General features: G+C 45.4%; 1 protein-coding gene across 1 annotated transcript in view; it reads right to left on the reverse strand.

Moving 5' to 3' along the window:
* Window positions 1-2886: 2886 nt before the first annotated feature.
* Window positions 2887-21427, reverse strand: part of CAPN14 (calpain 14) — a 29430-nt gene continuing 10889 nt past the window's right edge. Inside the window, 14 exon segments of the mRNA XM_004451081.2 lie at window positions 2887-2913; window positions 5243-5298; window positions 5686-5784; window positions 6387-6465; window positions 7094-7162; window positions 8507-8571; window positions 11020-11077; window positions 11841-11897; window positions 15822-15858; window positions 16871-17043; window positions 17045-17077; window positions 18909-18917; window positions 19425-19585; window positions 20603-20766. Of these exon segments, the coding sequence (XP_004451138.2) occupies window positions 2887-2913; window positions 5243-5298; window positions 5686-5784; window positions 6387-6465; window positions 7094-7162; window positions 8507-8571; window positions 11020-11077; window positions 11841-11897; window positions 15822-15858; window positions 16871-17043; window positions 17045-17077; window positions 18909-18917; window positions 19425-19585; window positions 20603-20766 (1087 nt within the window).

Consider the following 21427-nt stretch of genomic DNA (forward strand, 5'->3'; position numbering starts at 1 on the left):
TTTGACTTCTGAGGAGCTTTACTAACAACTGGCCGCTTTCTCTGAGGTCCCTGCAGCTGGTTCCCTGACATTGGAGGTTGGGGCAGTCCTCCTAACCCCACACTCAGTGCTTTCATATGTTTAGAAAAGGGATGTGGGCGAAGAGGAGGGAAGTCAAAATAGAGTACGAAATATTGGATGTTTCTGAAGAACTGTCACTATGAGGGACCACATCCTTCTAAAACAAAACAAAAGTAAAAAATAGTAGTTGTAAAAATATTTGTACTGCCTACAGGGTACTCATTTACTGAGTGCCTAAGTATGCCAAGCACTATCTCATTATTTAATCTTCATAATGGCCCAGTGATACAGGCATTTTTGGCTCCATTTTAAAAATGTATAAACCAAAGCCCAGTGGTACACAGTTAGACCCCTTCTGTTGGATTTCTACCCCTCTGTCTCGGTACCCTGGAGAAGAGATGATAAGTCAGGTCCTGGGGCCAATGACGTAGAGGACTATTTTTCCCAGAGCTCACAGAGAATTGGACACATATCCTGCCATCCAAGAGCCAGGCAGAGCCAGCCCACTTCAACCTACCCACAGCCCATGGAACAGTTCTATTATAAAAATACATGCATTTATTTCAGATTGAAAATCTTAGCGCCTAAAATCACTTCTCTAACCTAGTACAGTGAAGGCAGGAAAGCAGGCTATTTATGGTCAGCTGTAGACTGTCCTGTTCTGGGGTCCATCTGGAATCTGTAACATTCTCTTTGGTGACTGATCTTTAGTGCAAAAAGAAAAGAAGGAAAAAAGAAAAGCATGGGCAAAGAAAGGGCAGGTACTTTAGTTCCCTCTTGTACTGCTCTTTCCTTTTACCAGTTAGAATCGTTTTGCTGAGATGTGAAAGCCTAGAATAAGGCGCGCCTTGGTGTACTCCACCTGCTAAGGCTGAACCCAACCTTCAGGATTCCCTTCTCTTGCTGCCTTGGCACCTGAGGCCTGATTCCTCCCTTCTCCTTGCAGGACTCCTGGTCGGCACCCTTTCTCTTTCTTCTTGGTCATGCTAAACTTTTGGCCTCAACTTCCTTTCCCAGACTGTTGAAGTCCACCTCCAGACTTCCAGCTTGACTTCACCCTGCCCCTTGTCCAGGCAGTCCTTCCCAGATCTGCTTGACCCACCAGGCTCTGGGAAGGCCGATGATGGGGAGGAGAGATGGGCTGGCCAAATGGCTCTGCCCCCGCTCCCCAGTACTTACCTTTGGGGAGACCGGGGGGAGGGCACCAGGGAACAGGCCATCTTTGAGTTGTTACAGTGATATAACAGGGGAGAGAGAGTAACCCATGGTTGGCTTAGGAGGGCCATTCCCACCATCAAGGAGCCAGAAGTGGGGCTCTATCAGACTTAATTAATTTGGAAATAGGCCCATTTGCACCAAACAAAATCAGCATACTCTTGTTCAAGTGTCTTGAATGGGTGATGACATCATCTCCCTGCCAACCCCCAAAATCTCCAACCCCCTTTATGCACCCAGACAATAAATATTTTATTAAAACAAATATTACAATGACAGAATCTAAAGACAAAGATATGGATAAGTACATTGATATAAAAATGTATAAAAGACTATAAACACATGCTCATCATTTATTAAATCAGTAATACCTCATATATGTAGCACTTTATAGCAAGCCATTTTGCATTTTATCATTTGGAGTAAATTGAGGGTCTTTCTAAAGAAATTACTTTCCTATCTCCTTAAATCATGTTACACAATGCTCCTGTCTTCTGGTTACAGGGTACACCTATCAGGCTGTCCACTCTCTGTTAACTCTGCCAATGGACACCCTTTTACCCCTCATTCAGCTTCCTCCTCCCTGTGTCTGCTATGAATTTGGAAACCAGATAATCATGACTGTTACAAGTGTTCATAAATTAAGGGGAAATAAAAATTTAACGAATGGTTCTGAGGTGCAGGCCTGTGAATAAAATGCATGGGCTTTGGAAAATGGTCTTTGCTCTGGTTTTACAGCCAGATCTTGGGTTGGTAAAGATGTCATGAAACTAAGGTGGCAATAGAGTTCAAAAAATCAAATATACAGCCCACCCTGATTAGCTCTAAAATTTAGCATTAATGTGTTGTTCTTCTTTGAAATAGATATACCAGAGTATTTATAGACTAATTTGAAATGGATTCCATAGTCAAATAAATAGGTTAATACCTGTCATATGTAGGAAGCCCCTTGAGAAATGGGCTTTTAAATCCACTGACCTCCAAAATCCAATCATTCGGGGATCTTGTCAGCAGAAGACCACACAGTGACCTCAGATCCTGGATCCAACCAGTCCAACAAATCTTCCAGTTTCTTGTTTTTGGTGACTGGAAAGCTCACTATACACCGAACCCCACACTAACCCATTAATATAGGCTATGCCCCTATAAAAAATTGACAGATGCTAGTACAGACTTAAAGGATATATCGTTCCCTTCTTCAGAGCATGAAACTTAGACTATTTTCCCAAATGTGGCCACACTTGGAGCATCTAAGGTCATTTAAGATGGACAGACACAGAGGCAGTATAGAGGTTAATTGCACAGCTCTAGAGTCAGGTTGCTTAGGCCATGTCAGATAACATCCCTGCTTGTGGCAAGGCCTTGGTCACAGGAAAGAAGAGCTGGTCTTTACAAAGGCAATCTTTGCTAACCCTTTCCCTTTTCACACTGGCCAGCCAAAGCGGAGCTCTTCAGAAGAGAAATCTTCCCAGCTAAGAAGGTGATGCTGGAGAGGTGGTCCTGAAGAACAGTGAGTGGGTTGAGGAAGCACGGGTTGGTTTCAGTCACAGGAGACCTTTGGGCCATATGAGTGAGGAGTCCTCAGGGAGGGCAGATGAGGTTCTAGCTTTCTCAGGAGTACAGAGCCATCATCAGCCACTGGACATAAAGGGGACACAAAGTACGGTCAATTCAGATCCACTTTTTGACATACAGTCAAGGGGGTTTTCATTTCTCTGTCAGCTGGTACACATGATATTGGAGCCTGACACAGGACTTGGGGTCTCCTCCCCTCACTCTTGAACCATGAAAACAGAACATTAGTGGATGGTTTAGCCAGAAGGACCACACCACCCAGGAGGACGTATAAATCAACCTGAAATGTAATCAACCTTGACTTCTCATGGTGTCTGTGAATGATGACAGCCAAGATAGGGGCTGATTCTCTATGCAATTTTCAATGAATTTTTTCCCATGAATTCAGTTTGGCAGGCTCTAGACAGCTCTGTGCAGGTGTGCAGCCTGACTGGGTAGCAGAAATCCATTACAGCACATTCTACATGTTTACATTTATGGGCCCATTTGTCTGACAGCTTTATGTGGATGTGATAAATGGTCGCTCTAGCGTGCAAAGAGGGGATCTCTGGGGAAGCCACTCCCAATTACATGAAAATGACAATGCTGAGGCTGAGGATGCTGATGCAGATTATAATGGCGAAGTTACTCATGGTGTCAGAGAAAACCCCAGCATGGAATCCCAACAGGTTGGCCGACTCACACACAGAGACCTCGAATGGCCCTAATGTTCTCCTCCTCATGGAACCAGAGATGGCCAGAGGTGGAGGGGGCCACTTGTTTCACACAAGGGAAAACAAGAGTCCAGATACTTAATGTGCTTTGTCTATGGTCCTGTGGCTCATTACAGGCCTCAGTCAACCCAGGCCTTAGACAACTCCCAGCCCCCCATCCAGTTCTCTTTCCATGATAGCACATTGGTTTGCTGGAGCCTGCTTGGGCTGCAGGCTGTCCTGTTCCATGGAACACCCAGCTCTGTGCCTGCCTCTAGGGAAGGTGTGCCTGAGATCTGGGATCAGGTGATGCCAAAGCAGCCATGTCTGGGGCTATGGAGCTCAGGCAACCCTGGGATCAGAAGATTCTAACCATTGCACCTCCTGCTGAATCTCACTTTCACTCTTGAATACTGTAGTGGTTGGCTGGAGACATGTGTTGAGGGTCCTTATATCTTGAAAAGTTATTGCATAAAATGGACATCTGAGTACAAGGAAGTTGTCCCAGCTTTTACTGGGGCTTTTCTAAGCACCCCAAACAGAACATGTGTTTCAGAAAAGAGGAGCAGATGATTCCCCTCCAGACCTCAATATCCTTGCTGTGAACAGTGCCTTGCCCAATCCAGGGCACACAACAGGTGCACAGTGACTACGTGACTAGAATGATCAAGGGAGACAATTGATGTCATACATGGATTTGCCTTCTCTCAGGCAATAGCTCTCCTCATTTACTCAACAAACACTTATCAAGCACCAGCTACATGCAAAGCATGGTATGAAGTTCAGGAAGAGGGTGCAGAACTAAGACTAGGTACAGTCCCTGCCTATGGGGGGAAGCTAGGCCAGCTCTTGAGTTGAAGCTTATTTCTGGCCCGTGAGTCCTACCTGATATGACTCTAGACTCTTCAGACCCAATCTGGAGCCAGTTGCTCCTCATTCCCTTGTCTGGCCAGGACAGCACACACTTTTCCACCTAGCCCAGGTCTTTCCTATTCTGCACTCTGCCTGGCTGGCTCCTTCTTATCTTGAGGTTTCCATTTTGACATCACCTTCTCCAGAAAGGCCTTTGTGGAACAACCTACCTAGCGCAGCTCCACTACTGCCCGTGCTCGAGTTCATTGTTGGACTCAGGTCTTCACCTTCTCTGTATCCATGCCCTCTGCTAAGTGAGTTTGCATTCCTCTCCTAAAAGAGGAGGAGGTTATTTCCCCATCTATTAAAAAGTGGGCCTGTCTGCATGATTTGGTTTGGAGAGCAAAATGAGTTACAAGCTGTAGAGTGCCAATCAGGGCCCTGTGTGCTTCAGTTCTCTTTCTTGTGCTCCTGTCATTGTCCTGAGAAGGGCAAGCTTGGTCAGAGCTTCCTCGGTGATGGAACCCCAGCCAAATTCAGATGCATGAAAAAGCCCGCCAAGGTGCTCTGACTCCCAGCCCTGAGAGTCAGGGGCTTGTTATATGCTGCTGAAGTTTTGTGGCCTTTGTCATGGGCCTTATTGTGGCCACTGTTATTGGGCACACTGTCTCAGTCTCCCATTCCTTCTTACACACCTAGCACATGTACCGAGTAGGTACTTGGTAAATATGTGATGGATGAACGAATGAACCCAGGCTAAATACTGAACTCGGTAGAATGAAGGGCTCCCAGAGCCCTGCTCCTGCAAAGAGCTGTACCTAAGATGATGTGAGAATGGAGAGTCTCACCTCTGGCTTCTGGAGGTAGATGCCTTTGCCACCTTGGGTTAAGTTTTGGAAGACAGCTGTGAAAATGCAGCAGAAAGGAACATACTACTTGTGTGTGTGTGTGTTGGAAACACGATGAACCAGTTCCTCCCATACATCCCCTCACCCCAACCACATCCATGCTGGCATACATGCAGCCACGTGTGCCCCACTTATAAAATAACAGAGAGACTTCTAACCTTTGCCTTTGAGCAAGGCAAGGCCTGAATAGGTCTGGGCAGATGCAGCCACCCCTTCCAGCACACCGCCAGCCTCCCCCATCCCTCCCCCCGGGCCAGTTGTTTCTGGACTGGTAACTGTCCTCTCTCGTACTTGAATTCGGGACCCCCAGGCAATCCACAGGGTGCACAGAGGCAGCCATGACCCCACTCCTGCCCACCGGTTCACCATCCATGTCTCCGCACGCAGCATCAAGTGGACAAAGTTCACAAAGTCAATCTGGAGGCTGGGGCTGCCATAGCGGATGAGCATCATTTGGCAGATGTCGTCGCTGAGCATGATTCCTGCATTGAACACAGGCCCTCGTATGCAACCCCCTTCCAAGCTGAGGCCCCTAAAGGGTCCCTCTGCTTCAGTGACCCAATCCTGATAGACTGGGGGTTTTCTTATATGGGGTTTGGTTTTAATGCTTAATTACTTCATCAATTTATTTTATTTTTTCTCCATTCCCCACCCCTGCCACCCTTAGGCAACCGGCACAAGGATCTTTTCCTCAAGTGTGTAGCTGGCCTCACGGCAAGAGGAAGTCTGCTTAGCGGGTAGGACCATCTGCTCTGGAGCCTGAGAGTCCTGGATGTAAACCCTGGGCAAGTAACTCAACTTCTCTGAGCCTCAATTTCTTCCTGAGCAAAGTGGAAAATTATAAAAGGGTGTTGTTGAAAATTAAATGACTGTCTGGATGGGCCAATCCTCAATAAATGTCAGCTACGATCATAATGGTAAATAGCAATGCATGTTCTTGTTATTTGCAAATCTGCTTGTATGGGCCCCTGAACGTGGGGAGGAGCCCTGCATATGAGACCATTTTGGGGATGTCAAGCACCCACCTCCTGCCTGGTGTGTGATCTCCCTGCCAGCCCAGCAACATCAGCTCCCCAGCGCCTACCTGCCTCTTTCACGGCAGCCCACAGCTGGGCCCAGTTCAGATATCCTGCCCTGGTGTGGCCCTGCCTGTGGAAAACCTCCTGTGAAGAACCAAAGCCAGATGGCTAAGGAAGCTGGGTCTTTCCAAGCACCACCAAAGACCTCTAAAACCCCAGGGTACTGTTGGGGACCTCTGAGGCTCCGCCAGCAGGGTCTGCTGCCAGGGAAAGACTCCTGCAGAGTGTCGCTGCCGAGACATCACCACCTTTCACGCTTCCTTGTGGAACAAGGCTTCTGAGAAAGGAGCTGCCTTTTTCTCATGGGGTGTGGGCCGATGTGCTTAGTTTAAGCACATTATCTAAACTTTAAGGTGGTCGCGACTACTTGACTCAGGAGAGAAGGGGTCTGCTTTGAGCAATGATTGGAAAAGTAGGAGGGGGTCAATTTATGAAGGACTTTAATGCCGTGCTAAGGAGTTTGGACTTTCTCCGCAGGCAAAGGGAAGCCTTGAAAAGCTTATAGTCAGGAAGAGACCTGATCGGATGGGTGCTTGAGAACTTCAGGAGACTACTGCAACAGGATCTCTGAGGAGAAGAGAAAGAGCAAGAGGAGAAGCTCACCCAAGGGAGATTGCAGAAGATGTGGGGAGCTGTCAGGTAGAGAGGTGTCTTGTGGAGCATTGCAGAGTAGCCATTTCTGCAAAGAGCTTTGGTCAGCACTTGTTCCTACCTGATAGAGCATCAGTTACTTCCATAGGTCCCTGAATTCCTGGATGCTCACCATACCTGATGTGTTAAGCTGATAAGAAGGTTAAGATAAAAACAGGAAAGAGTTCCAACCATAGCACTGAAGGCCAGCATTCAAAAAACACACCCAGCAGTGTGTTTTTTGTGGATGGCCACATTTTACATCCTATATCCCTATCTGGCCTCCCATTGATGGCCAGTCTGGTCCAGGCTCCCTCTCCCTCGCTATGAAAGGATGGAATGTGCCAGAACACAGTGGACATGAGAGAAGTGATGGTGGTGGTGGTGGTGGTGGTGATCGTGATCCAGCAGCTCCTAGTTAGTGAAGGAGGACATTTTGATATTGTCAATTTGTTGTGATTTTAATTTAAAAAAAACACAGTAACTTTTTTCCATTATTGTTTAAAAAAAAGTTTATGGAAGAAGGCAGGCACAGAGTGGCTCTTGTGTACTATATTTAGTCATGTTTTGAACAGCTACAAGCTTAATGGTTGGCTTTGTAGATCATGTCCAGATACCCCTGAAATAGAGTTGAGTACCACCATGTGTAACTTCTGCTGAAGTCTTTACCACAGGTTGAGCACTGAGTTTATAAGCTTTACTTGGGTTTCTTCATTTATGCCTGGAAGTGAGGTTGGTATTCTCTGCCCCGTGTTATAGATGGTGGCTTGAGGGCTCAGAGAGGTCACTCTCTTGTCTAAGGTCATGCGGTGAGTGACAAGGCGGGGACCTGCTCCTTTAATACCCTCCTACAGTGTCTCTGAGTTTCTGGGAAGACTGGTTTGTTGTTATTGTTTTATTTGCCACCTTCAGACCATGCACTCTATATGCCTCTCTGTAAAATGCATAACAAAACTTTAATTAAATTATCCATTTAGAAAGGCAGGGGGTTTGATAGAAAAATTGCAGGGCTGAGAACCAGGAAAAGCTGAGTCTGTGGCTTGTCATTTAGTTTTCCCCAAGCTCTGGTTTCCTATGAGTAAATGGGAGAGCCATTGTCCTATCACTAATGGAAAAGCTTAGGCCCTCAGGGACTCTAATAAAGGTCTCTTGTAAACCTGGAAAATTATTCTTTTCCACCCCTGAAGCTGTCTTACCCTAATTCTCAGAAAATAAGGCTATTGCTATCAATTGCTGTTAATCATCACATGGTATGGCAGTTCCCTTCAACACACCCCGTGTGTTAGCCCATTTGTATTCTCACACCCATCCTACTGAGCAAGTTCCCTACCATCCTGTGCCACAGATGCCATCCTTGTGGCATTATGAGACTAAGTGGCTTGTCTAAGACAACCCAGCTGGGAAGGGGTGGGGTGGGCTTTAAACCCAGGCAGTCTGACTGCAGAGCCGAGGCCTCAGTCCACAGTGTGGTCCTCCCACAACGTGGAAAGGATACGTCCAGGAGGGCCAGGATCCCCTGGCAGGCGTCCAGGCTGAAGACGGGCTGTGCACACCCTAGACCTGCCAAGGAACAGAAAGGGCCCAGTGGGAGCTAGCAGGATGCATGCCCCTTTCGTCAGCAGCAAGGGGCAGGATTGTCTAGACCAGCCATAGATTGTGGGAAGAGTGGGAACAGGTGAGCAATAGAGAGAGGGAGGAGAGAGAGAGAAAGAAAGCTTGGGAGCCATTCCTATACCCATGGGGTATGTGAAACCAGTGTGGCTTTACTGCCACAGTAAGACGAATGAACATAACCTTTTGTACCTAGAAAGGGCTGGGATCCTGGAATCATAGACTCCCAAATCTGAAAGAAGTCTAAGAGGTCAACTTGTTCAAGCTCCCACCCAAACTGGGTGTTCTTTCCTCAGATTTCTTAACGCATGATCTGACAGTAATGGGTGCTCACTTCTTCACATGGCAGCCCCTTCTACGGCCAGAGAGCTCCAGTCAGGAGAAGCTTCTTATGCTAAATCCAAAGGACTCTCCTGTAATATTCACCACCGGGTCCTAGATCTGCCTCCCAGAAAGCATTCGACAGGTTATTTGTCTCCTGCTAGTCTTCTCCCCTCCATTCTAAGCATCTAAATATTTCTCCAACTATTTCTGCTCATATGATATGTTTTCTATCACTCTCTTCTAGACACTATCATTTGCTGGTATCTCTCTAAAATATGGTACACACACTTGAATACAATCCTTCAGATGCAATTTGATTAAGCAGAGTACAGTTGGTCTCTCATTTCTAAATTTCTAAGTCATCATTTCCCAAATTATATTCCAAGGGAGATGTTCTGCAGAGAAAGGATTTTGTGCTCAAATAAGTCTGGGACATTTTTTCTATCTATATAGCCTTTTCTCCATTCGCCATGCACCTTAATCAACAGTTAAATTTTGTTTAACTCAGAATTCCCCAAGTGCAATTGACCTCAACACCTAGCCCCTTTTATTTAATGGAACACATACTACAACCTGGTTTTAATGTTTCTTGGAACACAATTTCAAAAACATTAATCCAAATGATTTGATTAAATATAGCCTGAATTCATGTACACTTATTAAATAGCAACTGAAACTATGAACTCCTGCTAAGCCTGAGGTCAAGTAAATTAACCAGCTATCTTTTGTATACCCTGCCACAAAAATGAGGTCTCCTACTATAAACTTGTGCAACCAATTTCTAAGACTGAAAAAGAGTCAATGCTTTATTTTTATCCTGACTATAATGTCATCTTTTTGTTTTGGACAGAGCTTGTTGAGAACATGTTGAACTTCGATTCTGCTCTCTATCACCTCAGTGATTCCTCCCAGCTTTGTGCCATCTGCAGATCTGATAAGCCTACATTCCATGTCTTCTCCCAAGTCAATGATCAAAGCTGGGCAAGTGAACAGGACCAAGGGCAGAATCTAGGCACTCTCACCTAGAATTACCCCTCTGGTGTCATATTTGTGTAACTTTTGGGGAATGGTGGTAGAACATACTGTAAATATATCTAATATTACCATTGTCCAACCCACATTTTGTCATTTATTATGGGAGACTTTTCCAAATATTTTGTCAAAATCTATATTAGTTCCCAGGTCTATCAATCCAGAAACCCTTCCAAAGGACTAAATGAAAGTGATTTTCCCAGGCATTCTTTGAATTCTTGTCTTTAGACATTTTTCACTTTAACTATGCCCAAGCCATTTACCTAGAACTAGCCTAGAAATTTTTTAAGGGTGGTGGTTTATTATGTTCCATAATTTCTAGAGTCTTCTCTTATGGCTGAACCTGGCTTTGAGAAACCATCTGGAAATTACTTCAAAACCCTGAATTATACAATATCCCTGGCTATAATTTGTCTGGGTTTGGAAATCTTGACTTCAAATACAGGAGAAGCAATCATATCTCAAGTTTCAAATTTCTTTAGTTGTCTATTTTACCTTTCATACTTTGAGGTTCCCTTCCTGGAGAAGTTGGCCTAATTCTTCCATGTTCTTCTCCCTCCAGATACAGAATTTAAACTTTTCTTATGGTTTACTCCCATCCTCCTAGCGGGTAGGCTCTTTCCAAATTTTTGCAGATTGATCAATTCGAATATGAGTTCATCAGAGAGCCCCCTGGGTGGGCTGGTCAATACTTAATATCTATTTGCCAGAAAAAGGAAATGGGAGCAAGTCTTCCACATGGAATTTATATGCCAAGAAAAAACTACTCTTATTCCTCTCAAACTAGCAAAATGGCAGAAATATTAATTTTCACTGCCATATATCTCTACTCATCTACACTAAGCAAGAAAACAAGTATTCTCAAAGCTACCTAACTATCTTTACTTTGCCAGACCCCATAAATCACCCTGGGGTAAGACAGCTACTCAGCAGCGCCAGTGCTCTGTAGTTCACTCACCCTACCAGGGAGAAGAGAACAGACCCAGAGCTCAGGAAAGTTAGTCCCTCCTGCGTCCTACATGACAACTCTGAAATACTTACTTGACCAGGTCACATGGTTCAGGATCTTCTGTAGCTGAAGTGCATTTATTTCTGGATACTGAGAGGAAGCAAAGGGCAGAAGAAAGTCACCATTACCCATTAGAGGGCAGGGAGGCCACAGACCAAAGGGGAAGCTCCAGGGTGGCTGGGAAGGTTCTCCCCAGCGAGAGACATGGCAAATATGCCATTTCGGGAATAGCCCAAATGTCAGACCCTGGGTTTTTAGTCTTTTTCTTGCTCTTTTGCTAAATGGGTTTAGTTTCTGGCAGGTCATGACAGAGTGGCCTTCCAAGCAGGCACTCACACCACTGGTGTCCCACCAGTGCTCAGAACTGGGCCAGCCCAGGAAAGAATTCCCGGAGTGCAGGTGTATTGCCCTGGGCCTCTGTCACCCCTAGTCCCTTTTACCAGTCTCCCTGCTTCTCCAGGTGACCCTGTTTTGTGGGCTCCCCCAGACCCTTAGGCTTTGTTCCTGTCATTCTCCACTCACCCACCACCCCATCCCTCTGCCCAACACTGATTCTGGAGGCTGCTATATTCCATTTTCTCAGGACACAAAGCCTAGAAGAGCTCCTACAAATCAATGCAGTTTCCAAACACAGATATATATTTTCACAGGAACCTTCTAGAAACAATGGCTCCACTCACCAGCCTCAAATCTTGAGTACATGAATAGGAGGTGGCGGTCTGTAGGATAGGTAGCTTGAAATCATAATTTATGCATATGGGCAGGCAGTTATGAGCCCATACCCCATGGAACTATATGCTCTACTCTGTCCCTTGCACCTCCTACCCTGGGCTACAACTCCTGGTCAACTTACCTTTTCAAAAAGTCTCGTGAAGAATTCATCTTGCCCTTCATTTTGGTCTACTATTTCCTATGGAAACAGACATGTAGAAAGACTTAACTGGTCACCTACATAAATGGACTCTTGTGCACACAATCATGTTTCAAATCTTCCAGGCCTTTGAGTAAACAAATGCTGTCTTGTTCACCTGAAGTTTTCTCTCTTTCTTCCCAAACTGAACTCAGAGAAGAGTACAAAATGGGACTGTGGTGAGTCAATCAACAGCCAGCCTGAAACTGTGTCTACCCAAATCCACAATCCTCCAAAGAACTCTGCTACTGATCATCATTTACTCCAATTAGAAATATCTGTCAATGAAACACCTGCGTATTCAGATTCCACCCTAACATACATTTCAGTGTATATAAACCTCTCCTTTAGGCCTTGCCAAGTGTCTTGATGCACACAGAAATAGTGATGCAGAAAGAGGAACGCTGTTCTATGAATGGTGCCAGGGCTTTGGCTTCTTTGGGCCTCCACTGGGCTCATCTCATTCCCCATCTATCTCGTCTGTAGTGCAAATAGGCTGAGACTCCCTGTGAGCAGGTAATCCGCCAGAGAAAAATCTAAGACACTCAGAAATAGGACAATAAGACTTCTGCTTCAGAGCATGATGGACTAATAGGCACCAGGTTTTCTCTCCTGCTATACCGAATATAGGAAGCGAAGATTCTTTGGACACGAGGCAGCTCAGGACAAAGCTCCCTGAGAGAGGGGAAGCAATCAAAGTGAGCTCCCAGGCATTGGTGCAGGGAGGAGGAGCCAGGGAGAACTTGGACGCACAGAGAGAAGCTTTGGGAAATCTGCAAGGACTATCTTCAAGTCTTTAGCTGAGTATTGATCAGTACACATTTGTGAGGAAACTCCTCAAGGTCAGGGAAAGAATCACCCAAAAGGAGTAGTGGGGAAAATCCTCAAAGCTCACACAGGCCTGGAATAGTCTGTGCTTGTATCAGTCAGGGTGGAAGCCCTTGTAACTCACAGGGGATTGGGTAGAGTACCTACCAAGAAGGGTATTTCCAAAGCATGGAGAGGGATATCGCCTTAGACCAAAGGCTGCACTGGTCCTGCCAAACAAACCTCAAAACCAAGCCTCCAAAGGATCAAACTGTTTCACAGTAATTTAACCAATTAAAAGCCAAAGTCAAGGATATTTATAGGAATACAAAAATATCCAGCACCCAACACATTAAAATTCAGAATATATGGTTCCTAGTCAGAAATTGTCAGACTTGCAAAGAAGCAGGAGGAAAAAACACAATGAGGACAAAAAGTAATCCTTAGAAACAGAAACAGAAGTGACATAGGTGATAGAATTAGAAGACAAGAACAGATATAACTATATTCCAGGCAGTTGTGACTATATTCCAAATGTTCAAGGGAGAGGAAAGACTGAGCATCTCTACTTTTGAAAGTAGAAACATGAAAGATATTTTTAAAATGCTTAATTTAACTTTTAGAGATAAACAAAACAAAACACCAATGTGTGAGATGAAAAATACACTGGATTGGATGAAAATAGATTAGATACTGCAGAAGGAAAAAAACAAATGGACTTAAAGACACAGCCATAAAAATGTTCCAAAATGAAACACCAGAAGAAAAGAGACCGGGATAAAAAGTTCAAGCAGCCTAACATGTATTTTTAGAGTCCCCAAAGGAGAGAAAAGAGAGTAGGTCACAGAAAAAAAATATTTGAAGAAATGATAGCCATTTTTCCCCAAATTTGATGAAAATTCAAGCTTAATGAATCTCAGGCACGGGAAACATTTGAAAAATATATTCCAATAATCAAAATTTTTAAAACCAATGATAAAGAGAAATCTTAAAACAACCAAAGAAAATAAAGACATATTATGTTCAAAGAAATAAAAAGAATGATAGAATTCATTGAGAAACAATGCAAGCCAGAAGACAGTAAAACAAAAAACAACAACTACAAAAACCTCTTTCACGTACTGGAAGGAAGAAAAATCTTTTCAACAAATGCTGCTGGAACAATTGGGTAGACGTATGCAAAAAAAAATCAGGACTCTTAGTTCATATCATACACAAAAATAAACTTTAAATTATAATAGACTCAAATATTAATGATAAAACTACAAAACTGTGAAGAAAATATACTTAAAAATTATGATTTCAGATTTGGCAAAGATTTCTTAAATATAACAAAGCACAAACTATTAAAGAAAATAATCAATCCTGTGAACCTCACCAGAACTAAACACCATTTCTCACTAAAAGGCACTGTTAAGCCAAGGCTATTGAATGTACACTTAAGATGGATTGTAGGCTATGTGAATATATCTCATTAAAAATGCTTTAAAAAGTAAAAAACTGAAGAAAAAAAAGACATTTAAGAAAATGAAAAGGCAAGTTGCAGACTGGGAGAAAATATTTTACAAAGCATCTGACAATGGACCTGTATGTAGGATATATTCAGAACACTTTCAAGTCAATAGCAAGAAGACAAATAGCCCAATTTAAAAAAATAGGCAAAGATTTGAACAGACACTTTTCCAAAGCAGATATACAGAAGGAAATAATGGGAAATGCAAATCAAAATGACTACGTGATACCACTCACTATAAACCCACTAGAAAACCTAAATAAAAAGAACTGTCCATATCAAGTGCTGGCAAGGATGCAGAGTAAGTAGGACTTTCATATTGTTGATGCAAATGCAATATGGTACAACCTCTTTGGAAAACAGTTTGGCAGTTTCTTAAAATGCTACACAGTGGTCTACTGGTACCAGTTCACACCGTCTTGGGAGAACTAAATGTGATCATTTCGCCCCAACTCCTTATTCATTGACTTCCTGTTGGTTGCCTGAAGTTGGCCATGGTGGGAGTATCATCACCACGGAATTGGCAAATGCTATTATCAGGGGGTTTTTTTGGGTGGGGGAGGTGTTAGAGGAGCCAGTTTATCAGCACACTACTGGACCAGTCATTTTATTCCCCATGCATTCGCAAAGACTTATAAACAGATTCATAACCACTTTATTTAAAATATTCCTAAACTAGTAACAACCCAAGTATCCATTGGCAGGTGAATGGATAAACAAATTGTGGTATAATCTGGCAATAGAAGTAAATCTTAATACATGCAACAACATAGATGACTCTCAAAATAATTTCTCTGAGAGAAAGAAGCTAGATAAAAAATGATTATATACTGTATAATTCCATTTATATGAAATGCTAGAAAATACAAAATTATCTATATTCAGATAAAGCACATCCATAGTCACCGGGCAATGGAAGTGTGTGGCAGTGAGGGGAGGGAGACAAAAGGGCACAACGAAACTTTTGGAAGTGACACTTTCATTATCTTGAGTGTAGTGATATATACATATGTATGCACATGTCAAAGTTATCAGACTGTGTTCTTTAAATATGTGCAATTTATTGCAAGTCAGTTGTACCTCAATGAAGATGGAAAAAATAGATCAATATGACCACCTTCTGACCAGCTACAGAGGTGGTTGAGCTACTAACCTCAAAAATGATGAAATTCATACATAAAACAAAGATCTCAGATAATCCATGAGCCTTGATCTTTCACTGTCTTTAATCTCTCTCTGGCATTCACACACATCCCGTGTTTCTCTATTGCTTTAGTCTGGGGAACTGAAAACCAGTGAGATATGCAAATGAGACACCAAGTAAGAGAAGCAGAAGACTGTCTAGGAGAATCTCCTGCACCTGGGACTCTGGGCCCTGAGCGGCCAACACCCAACCAGGAAGGCAGTTCCCCTCCTCTTCCTGGGGCAAACACAGCCCATGCAGGAACCAGGAGGGCACCGTTGATGATGGAGCACTGGCCATAGAGCAGGGTCTGCCTGGATCTGTGGGCCCTAATCTTCTTCTCTGGAGTGAGATGGAAGAAGTCCACCATCCTGGCTTTGAAAGCAGCCCAAGCCCTGGAGAATTCCACCTGACTACTCACCTTAGAGAAGACAGCAGTGGACTTGCTGCCAATTTCACTGAGGAAGAAAAACAGAGAGATGCCTCTTAGAGATCATCTTGAGAACATTTTTCACCAATAGCCTCCCTTCCTGTGCCACTCATCTTCCAAGCTCCTTTGCAGAACATTCAAAACTTGTGCAATGTCCTGCCCAGCTCTTGAGCCTCACCCTCCACTTATTGAAGGTGCAGTCCAGCCCATGACACAGACACTGCTTCTAGCTCCCCACACACCCTACACCATTTCTCATCTCCATGCCTTTGCTCACACCAAGCCCTTGGCCTGATGGGCCTTTTACTTTCTTCTACCCTCATCTAACTACTCCTACTCAGATTTTAAGACTCAGAAGTCCAACACGGCAGCTGAAGCCTGATGTCAAGTCCAAGTGTCTATGGCCAAGGCATTAGAGAAGCAAGCAAGCAAACAAAAACAAACAAGCAAAGCAAGTAAACAAACACTGGGTTCTAAGCATGGAAGGGCTGTCATGTCAAATAATCTTAGGCAAAATAGGAAGTTTGTTCGGGGTGTGTGTGTATTATCCTGAGTGTGTACGCCCATGGTGTCTGAGCCTGCTGGTCAGTGGAGGCCTCCCCTCCTCTGAACAGCACCTACTCATCTCTCCTGAAGCCATCTCTGCTTCCCCAGGACCAAGGAAGGCTGGCTCCGATGCTCCTCCTGGATGCCCTTCTAACACCTGAGCATGTAAGTGCTCACTCTGACTCCATTATACTGCAATTAATGGCTTCAATGCCAATGCCCTTTCCAGAACCTTCACCTTCTGGAAGGCAGAAGCCAAGACTGCTCTGCCTCTTTGTCACCAATGTCCAGCATAGGGATTCTCTTGGTTTGTTAATGGAAGGAGAGCATGAGGGAAGCAGGGAGGAATGGTCTCCACAGAGAGCTGCTCGGTCTTCCTCCCGCTGTCCCTTTCTCCCTTCTGCACTGCTGACAGAGCCCTGTCCACCCCCCTTTCCAACATTGCCCTCCTTGTCTCTCCTGACCCCAGAGTGGGAGGAGACTTGTGCCCTTACAAAAAGAGTTGCTTCCTGGAGAAGACCCTGAGGACGAATTCCAACGCCTGGTGGGCCTCTGAGGTGCAGGGCACAATGACATATGCTCCTGTCTCCAGCCACAGCTCCTGACTCACTTCTCTCTTGGTGCAAAATGCCTCGGGCAGACTCAGGGGAGCATTTTCCCAGAAGAACCCGGGGGGGCAGTCTCCTCTGGCCATCATAGTCCTGTGGGTGGAGGACAGAAGGGAAACAGTCGTGGTATCACCTGGGGCTGCGGCCAGGAGCCAGGACCAAGGCCGCCCCTGGCTGGCCAAAGCCAACTTACATCATGAAGGATGGGACCGGAAGGCAGAAGTAGAGGGGAAAAACCAGAATGTGTGGGGTGAACACTCTTGCTGGAACCCTACCAGAAGCTGAATGAACACACATCAGTATAATATCAAATATCAATATTATTTAATATCACATTGAAAGTAACATCATGCAAAGTGATGTGCAAAATGTAACCGTGCCTGCAATTTTCATTCTACAGTTGAGAAGTCTGAGGTTCAGACAAGCTAGGTCAAGTGCCCAGTGGAAAAGCCCCAGCCAGGACTGGAATTCAAAACAGCTGAGCTCCCGTGCCCATGTCCTTTACCCTCTGTGGTTGTGATACAATTTCAGCATTGATTACCATAGGTTTTATGGTCAGAGGTACAAAAAATAGACCAGCACCTAGCTCCCCAACTGCATCCTAACAGCTACATTAGGATAAACTGGACTTACCACATCAACTCATTGAACAGCCTCGTGGAGGGGAAAGAGAACTGGACAAGTGCTCAAAAGACTCGAGTCAGAGCTCAGATTCCAACACTGCCCTGGCATCACGAGTTGTGTTTGGTTTTCTCTCTCTTTCTGTCTCTTGTTCCCTCTCCCCTTTGCTCTTGCTCAGGGCTAGCAGGGAGATGAGGCCCATGGAGGGCTCCTCCCTCTAGTTTATATATCACTGTTGACAAAGACCTTGTCCCTCCACTAAAGACATGCTTAGCAGATTCCACTCACAGCTTTCTTTCATCATACACTGAGACTAGAGGATCATCCAGTTGCCTGCTCTGCGTTGGCTGCTAGGAATCTCAGAGTTAAATTTTATAGTCAGCCATAGTAGTTGCCCTGGGTTTAATTTTTCTGGTAGAATTAAATGCCTACCTATCTCACACCCATTTACTTCTTTCCTGCCTTTTTAATTTTATAGCCAGTTTATAGTTTTTGCTCTGCTTACTCTTTTTATTGTAGGTTGACACAAATTCTATTTAGAAGTAGATATGATCTAAATGATATTTTCTTTTTAAATTAAGAAGCAGCTTTGGAAGCACTTAGGATTCCTATGAGAGTCAAATAAAACAAAACAAAAACAAAAACCAAGGCCCAAAGCAAAATTGTTTCTTTATAAAAATCACTTTTGCTCAATTCAATCCAACCTGAGAAAACTAAGTTTTTACTGTTTTTTGTTTTGTTTTTTCTTTTTCTGGAAAACAAAATAATAGCTATCACTCTTCTGAGGCTGGGACACCTCACGCCCTCTTAACTGGCCCCTCCAGGTGGCCCTGTGGCTGACACACGAAGTTGCCTTGTGCCTCTGCCCGTGTTCCTGTCCCATTTTCCCAACCTTTGTCCCTTGTCCCCAGGGATGTGGGCTGCATGGTTTCTTCATGTCCCACATGCTACAGGCCTCTATTTTCTGGACTGCGTAAGTCAAACAAGGTTGTGATTTTTCACCCTTCCCAGGTGGTGACAGTCTTTAAAATTAGCCCTAGGCATGTATGTGGGGAGTTAATACATTCTGAAACGCATCAGTTCTAAGCTAGGCTCAGAGACTTCCCTCAGATGCATTAAGGGCTCTGGGGGTCCTTGGATGAAAAGGAACCGCAGATGCTCTTTGCAGTTGGCTTTATCGTCAAGCAGTCTCATCGCTCCTGACAGAAGAGAGAGCTTCCTCCATTGAACTGAACCTCACAGTGGCTTGGCCACGCACGATAGCACCACAAACGAAGGGCCGCCGGCCAAGGTTGGAACGCACCTCGTTTATCTGAAAAACAAGGAAAGTGAGGCCTTGTTAGGCAGGGAGTCGACCAAACCATAATGGAACCTGGTAAATAGACTCCATCCAGAGGTCCTCCCTTCCCACAAGACCTGCTGCTCTATCAACGCCTTTTAATCCAACATCAGAAATTCTGAAGAGGGTGAGGGAAGGAGCCCTTGGGAGTCTTGGCAGAGGAAAAGGAAACCAGCATTGATTAGGTGCCAACTATGTGTGGCCACATGATCTTTTATCCAAACTTTTTGCCTAAATATCATTGTGCCCATTCCACAGATGAAGAAACTGATGCTTGAATGAGATGATGGGAATGGTTCCAGATCACATATTCCTAGGGGACGGAGACAGAATTTGAAACCAGAATTGTGGACAGAGATGGATGGTGAATGAGGACAGGAAAGAGGAAGAAAGATAAATTGTTGGAGACCCTGTTCCTGGCCCTCATGGGACCCCAGAGACCCCTGTTTAGTCCCCCAGGGGCCCCAGAGACCCACCTACCCTAAAGAGGTAGAAGCCAATGGCAAGGCGAGGCTCCCAGGTGCGGGGCCTGGGCCTGTGCTTCTGGAGCAAAGACACCAGCACACTGCAGAGCTGCAGGGACCTCCTGCCCTCAGGCCTCCGAACGGACAGCAGGAACTGTGGGTTCTTCCAGAATGTGTCTGGGGCAGAAATGAGCCAGGTAAGAACAGGTCTCTTCTCCCCTAGCATCCCGTTGGCTGAGGCCTCTTCAAACCAGTAAGGGGTGCCCAGAGCCAGTTCGCCACCCCCTGGACTCACTCCCTGAGGCCCACCCAGTGGAGTTGGTGTCCCATCAGTCTTGATTCTCTCTCCCGCCTGCTCGGCCCCATAACTCTGTCCCTCCCCACCCCATGCTCTTCCACCTTGGTTCTACGGACACACTGACTGAGTGGTTCTCACCGTCGCAGCCCCGTGGCCCTGCATGGTGCAGGTGCAGAGTGGGTGCCTTTGAAGGGACCGTATAATCCAAGGGAGGGGAAAGGGCCCAGGATGCCCGCGGGATATGCAGGCAACGGGGGCTTTGGCTTTGGCAAAAATCCTGTTGTATGTGGAAGCCAGAGCTAAGGTCATATCTCACAGGCCTCTCCTTCCAAAGAAATCACTCACTCTCTCCATTGTGGAGGAGTGGGCACAGTCACCAAACCTCACCATTTTGAGAATCTAGACATGTTGTCTCTCGTAACATGGACACGTTGTCTCTTGTGCCTTGCTTTCCCACCAGGCACCAGGTAAGGAGAGCCTGGTACACAAGCTAGAATTACTCCTTCTATGCTGACTTTAAGGGGTGGCTACTTTTGCATATCAACAGTCTTATCCTAAAGCCAAAGCAAGATTTATCCCTCCCCTTTTCTTCCGTAGGCATGTCTGTGGGCAGGCCTCTGCCAGCCCAAAAGGTATTTTGTACTGATGAGGAGAAGGCACCAGGCAGGCTGACAGCTTGACTGGGAGGACAAGGGCTTGTGCAAACCAGAAAAAAGATGCTCCATCTTCCCAGGAGACATATCCCAGGGCCAGGGCAACTGCTTAGCAAGCAGAGCCATCCCACCCTTCAGCCAGATGCCCAGCACCGGCCGTGAGCTGCAGCTCTGCCTGAATCCCGTCCCTGCTGGGAAAAGCTGCCACTTGAGACCCAGAGGCCCCGGCCCCTGGGCATGCACCTCAGAATGACTTCATCGGGCCACCAGCTGTGCTTCCTCTCTCCCATCTCCCCTCCTGCATGACGGACGTCCATTTCTGGCCACCCTCCTGACTCAACAGTCCTGGTGTCAGTTTGCAGATGACCAGGAGCACGAAATGTGCTTTGAAGTCCTGCAGTGTCATCCTGTGGAGAAGAGAGACCCATGCAAAGAGACGATCCCAAGCTGCCAGGACAAAAGAGAACATCTCGACTCTCTCCCAAACCAAGACCCTCATCCTCCAAGTTCTTGTGCAGACCTGAGTTGGCCAGGAGACATAAGTGAGGTCTACCATGGGGAGGTGGAGTGACCAAGAGACCCCACCCAACAGGTGGAAGAGCTTCTTACAATGGTGGCTTGAGAGAAATGTTCCTGATTTGAGGATCCTGGTGATAACAGCTGAGTTGAGGCATTCATAACTAGCCAATTAATGTACAAATATTCAACAAGAATTGCATAAATCACTTCTCAATCATTAGTTGACAAAAATCTTAGCCCCTACTGGCTGACTCTGTGAGCTGAGACATGTTATTTAAACTGTCTATTGCTCAGTTTTAGTCTCCACACAGTGGAAATAAGTGTATCCACAGGGGTCCAGCAGTCTGAACAGGACAGCTAATCAGAGAACAGGGGGCATGGGAACAACAGTTGAAGTAAACACTAAGGATGAGAAGTAAAGGTAAAGGGGAACAGGTGGTTCTTCCATCAGACACCCACAAGCAGAATCAGCTCGGGCGTCTTAGTGGCCTTTCTTAAAGTGGGGTGAGTCTAGAGAGACGGAAACAGAATAGCAGCTGTGTACAGCAG

This window comes from Dasypus novemcinctus, chromosome 17 (assembly GCF_030445035.2).
Source record: "Dasypus novemcinctus isolate mDasNov1 chromosome 17, mDasNov1.1.hap2, whole genome shotgun sequence".
Classification (NCBI taxonomy): Eukaryota; Metazoa; Chordata; class Mammalia; order Cingulata; family Dasypodidae; genus Dasypus; species Dasypus novemcinctus.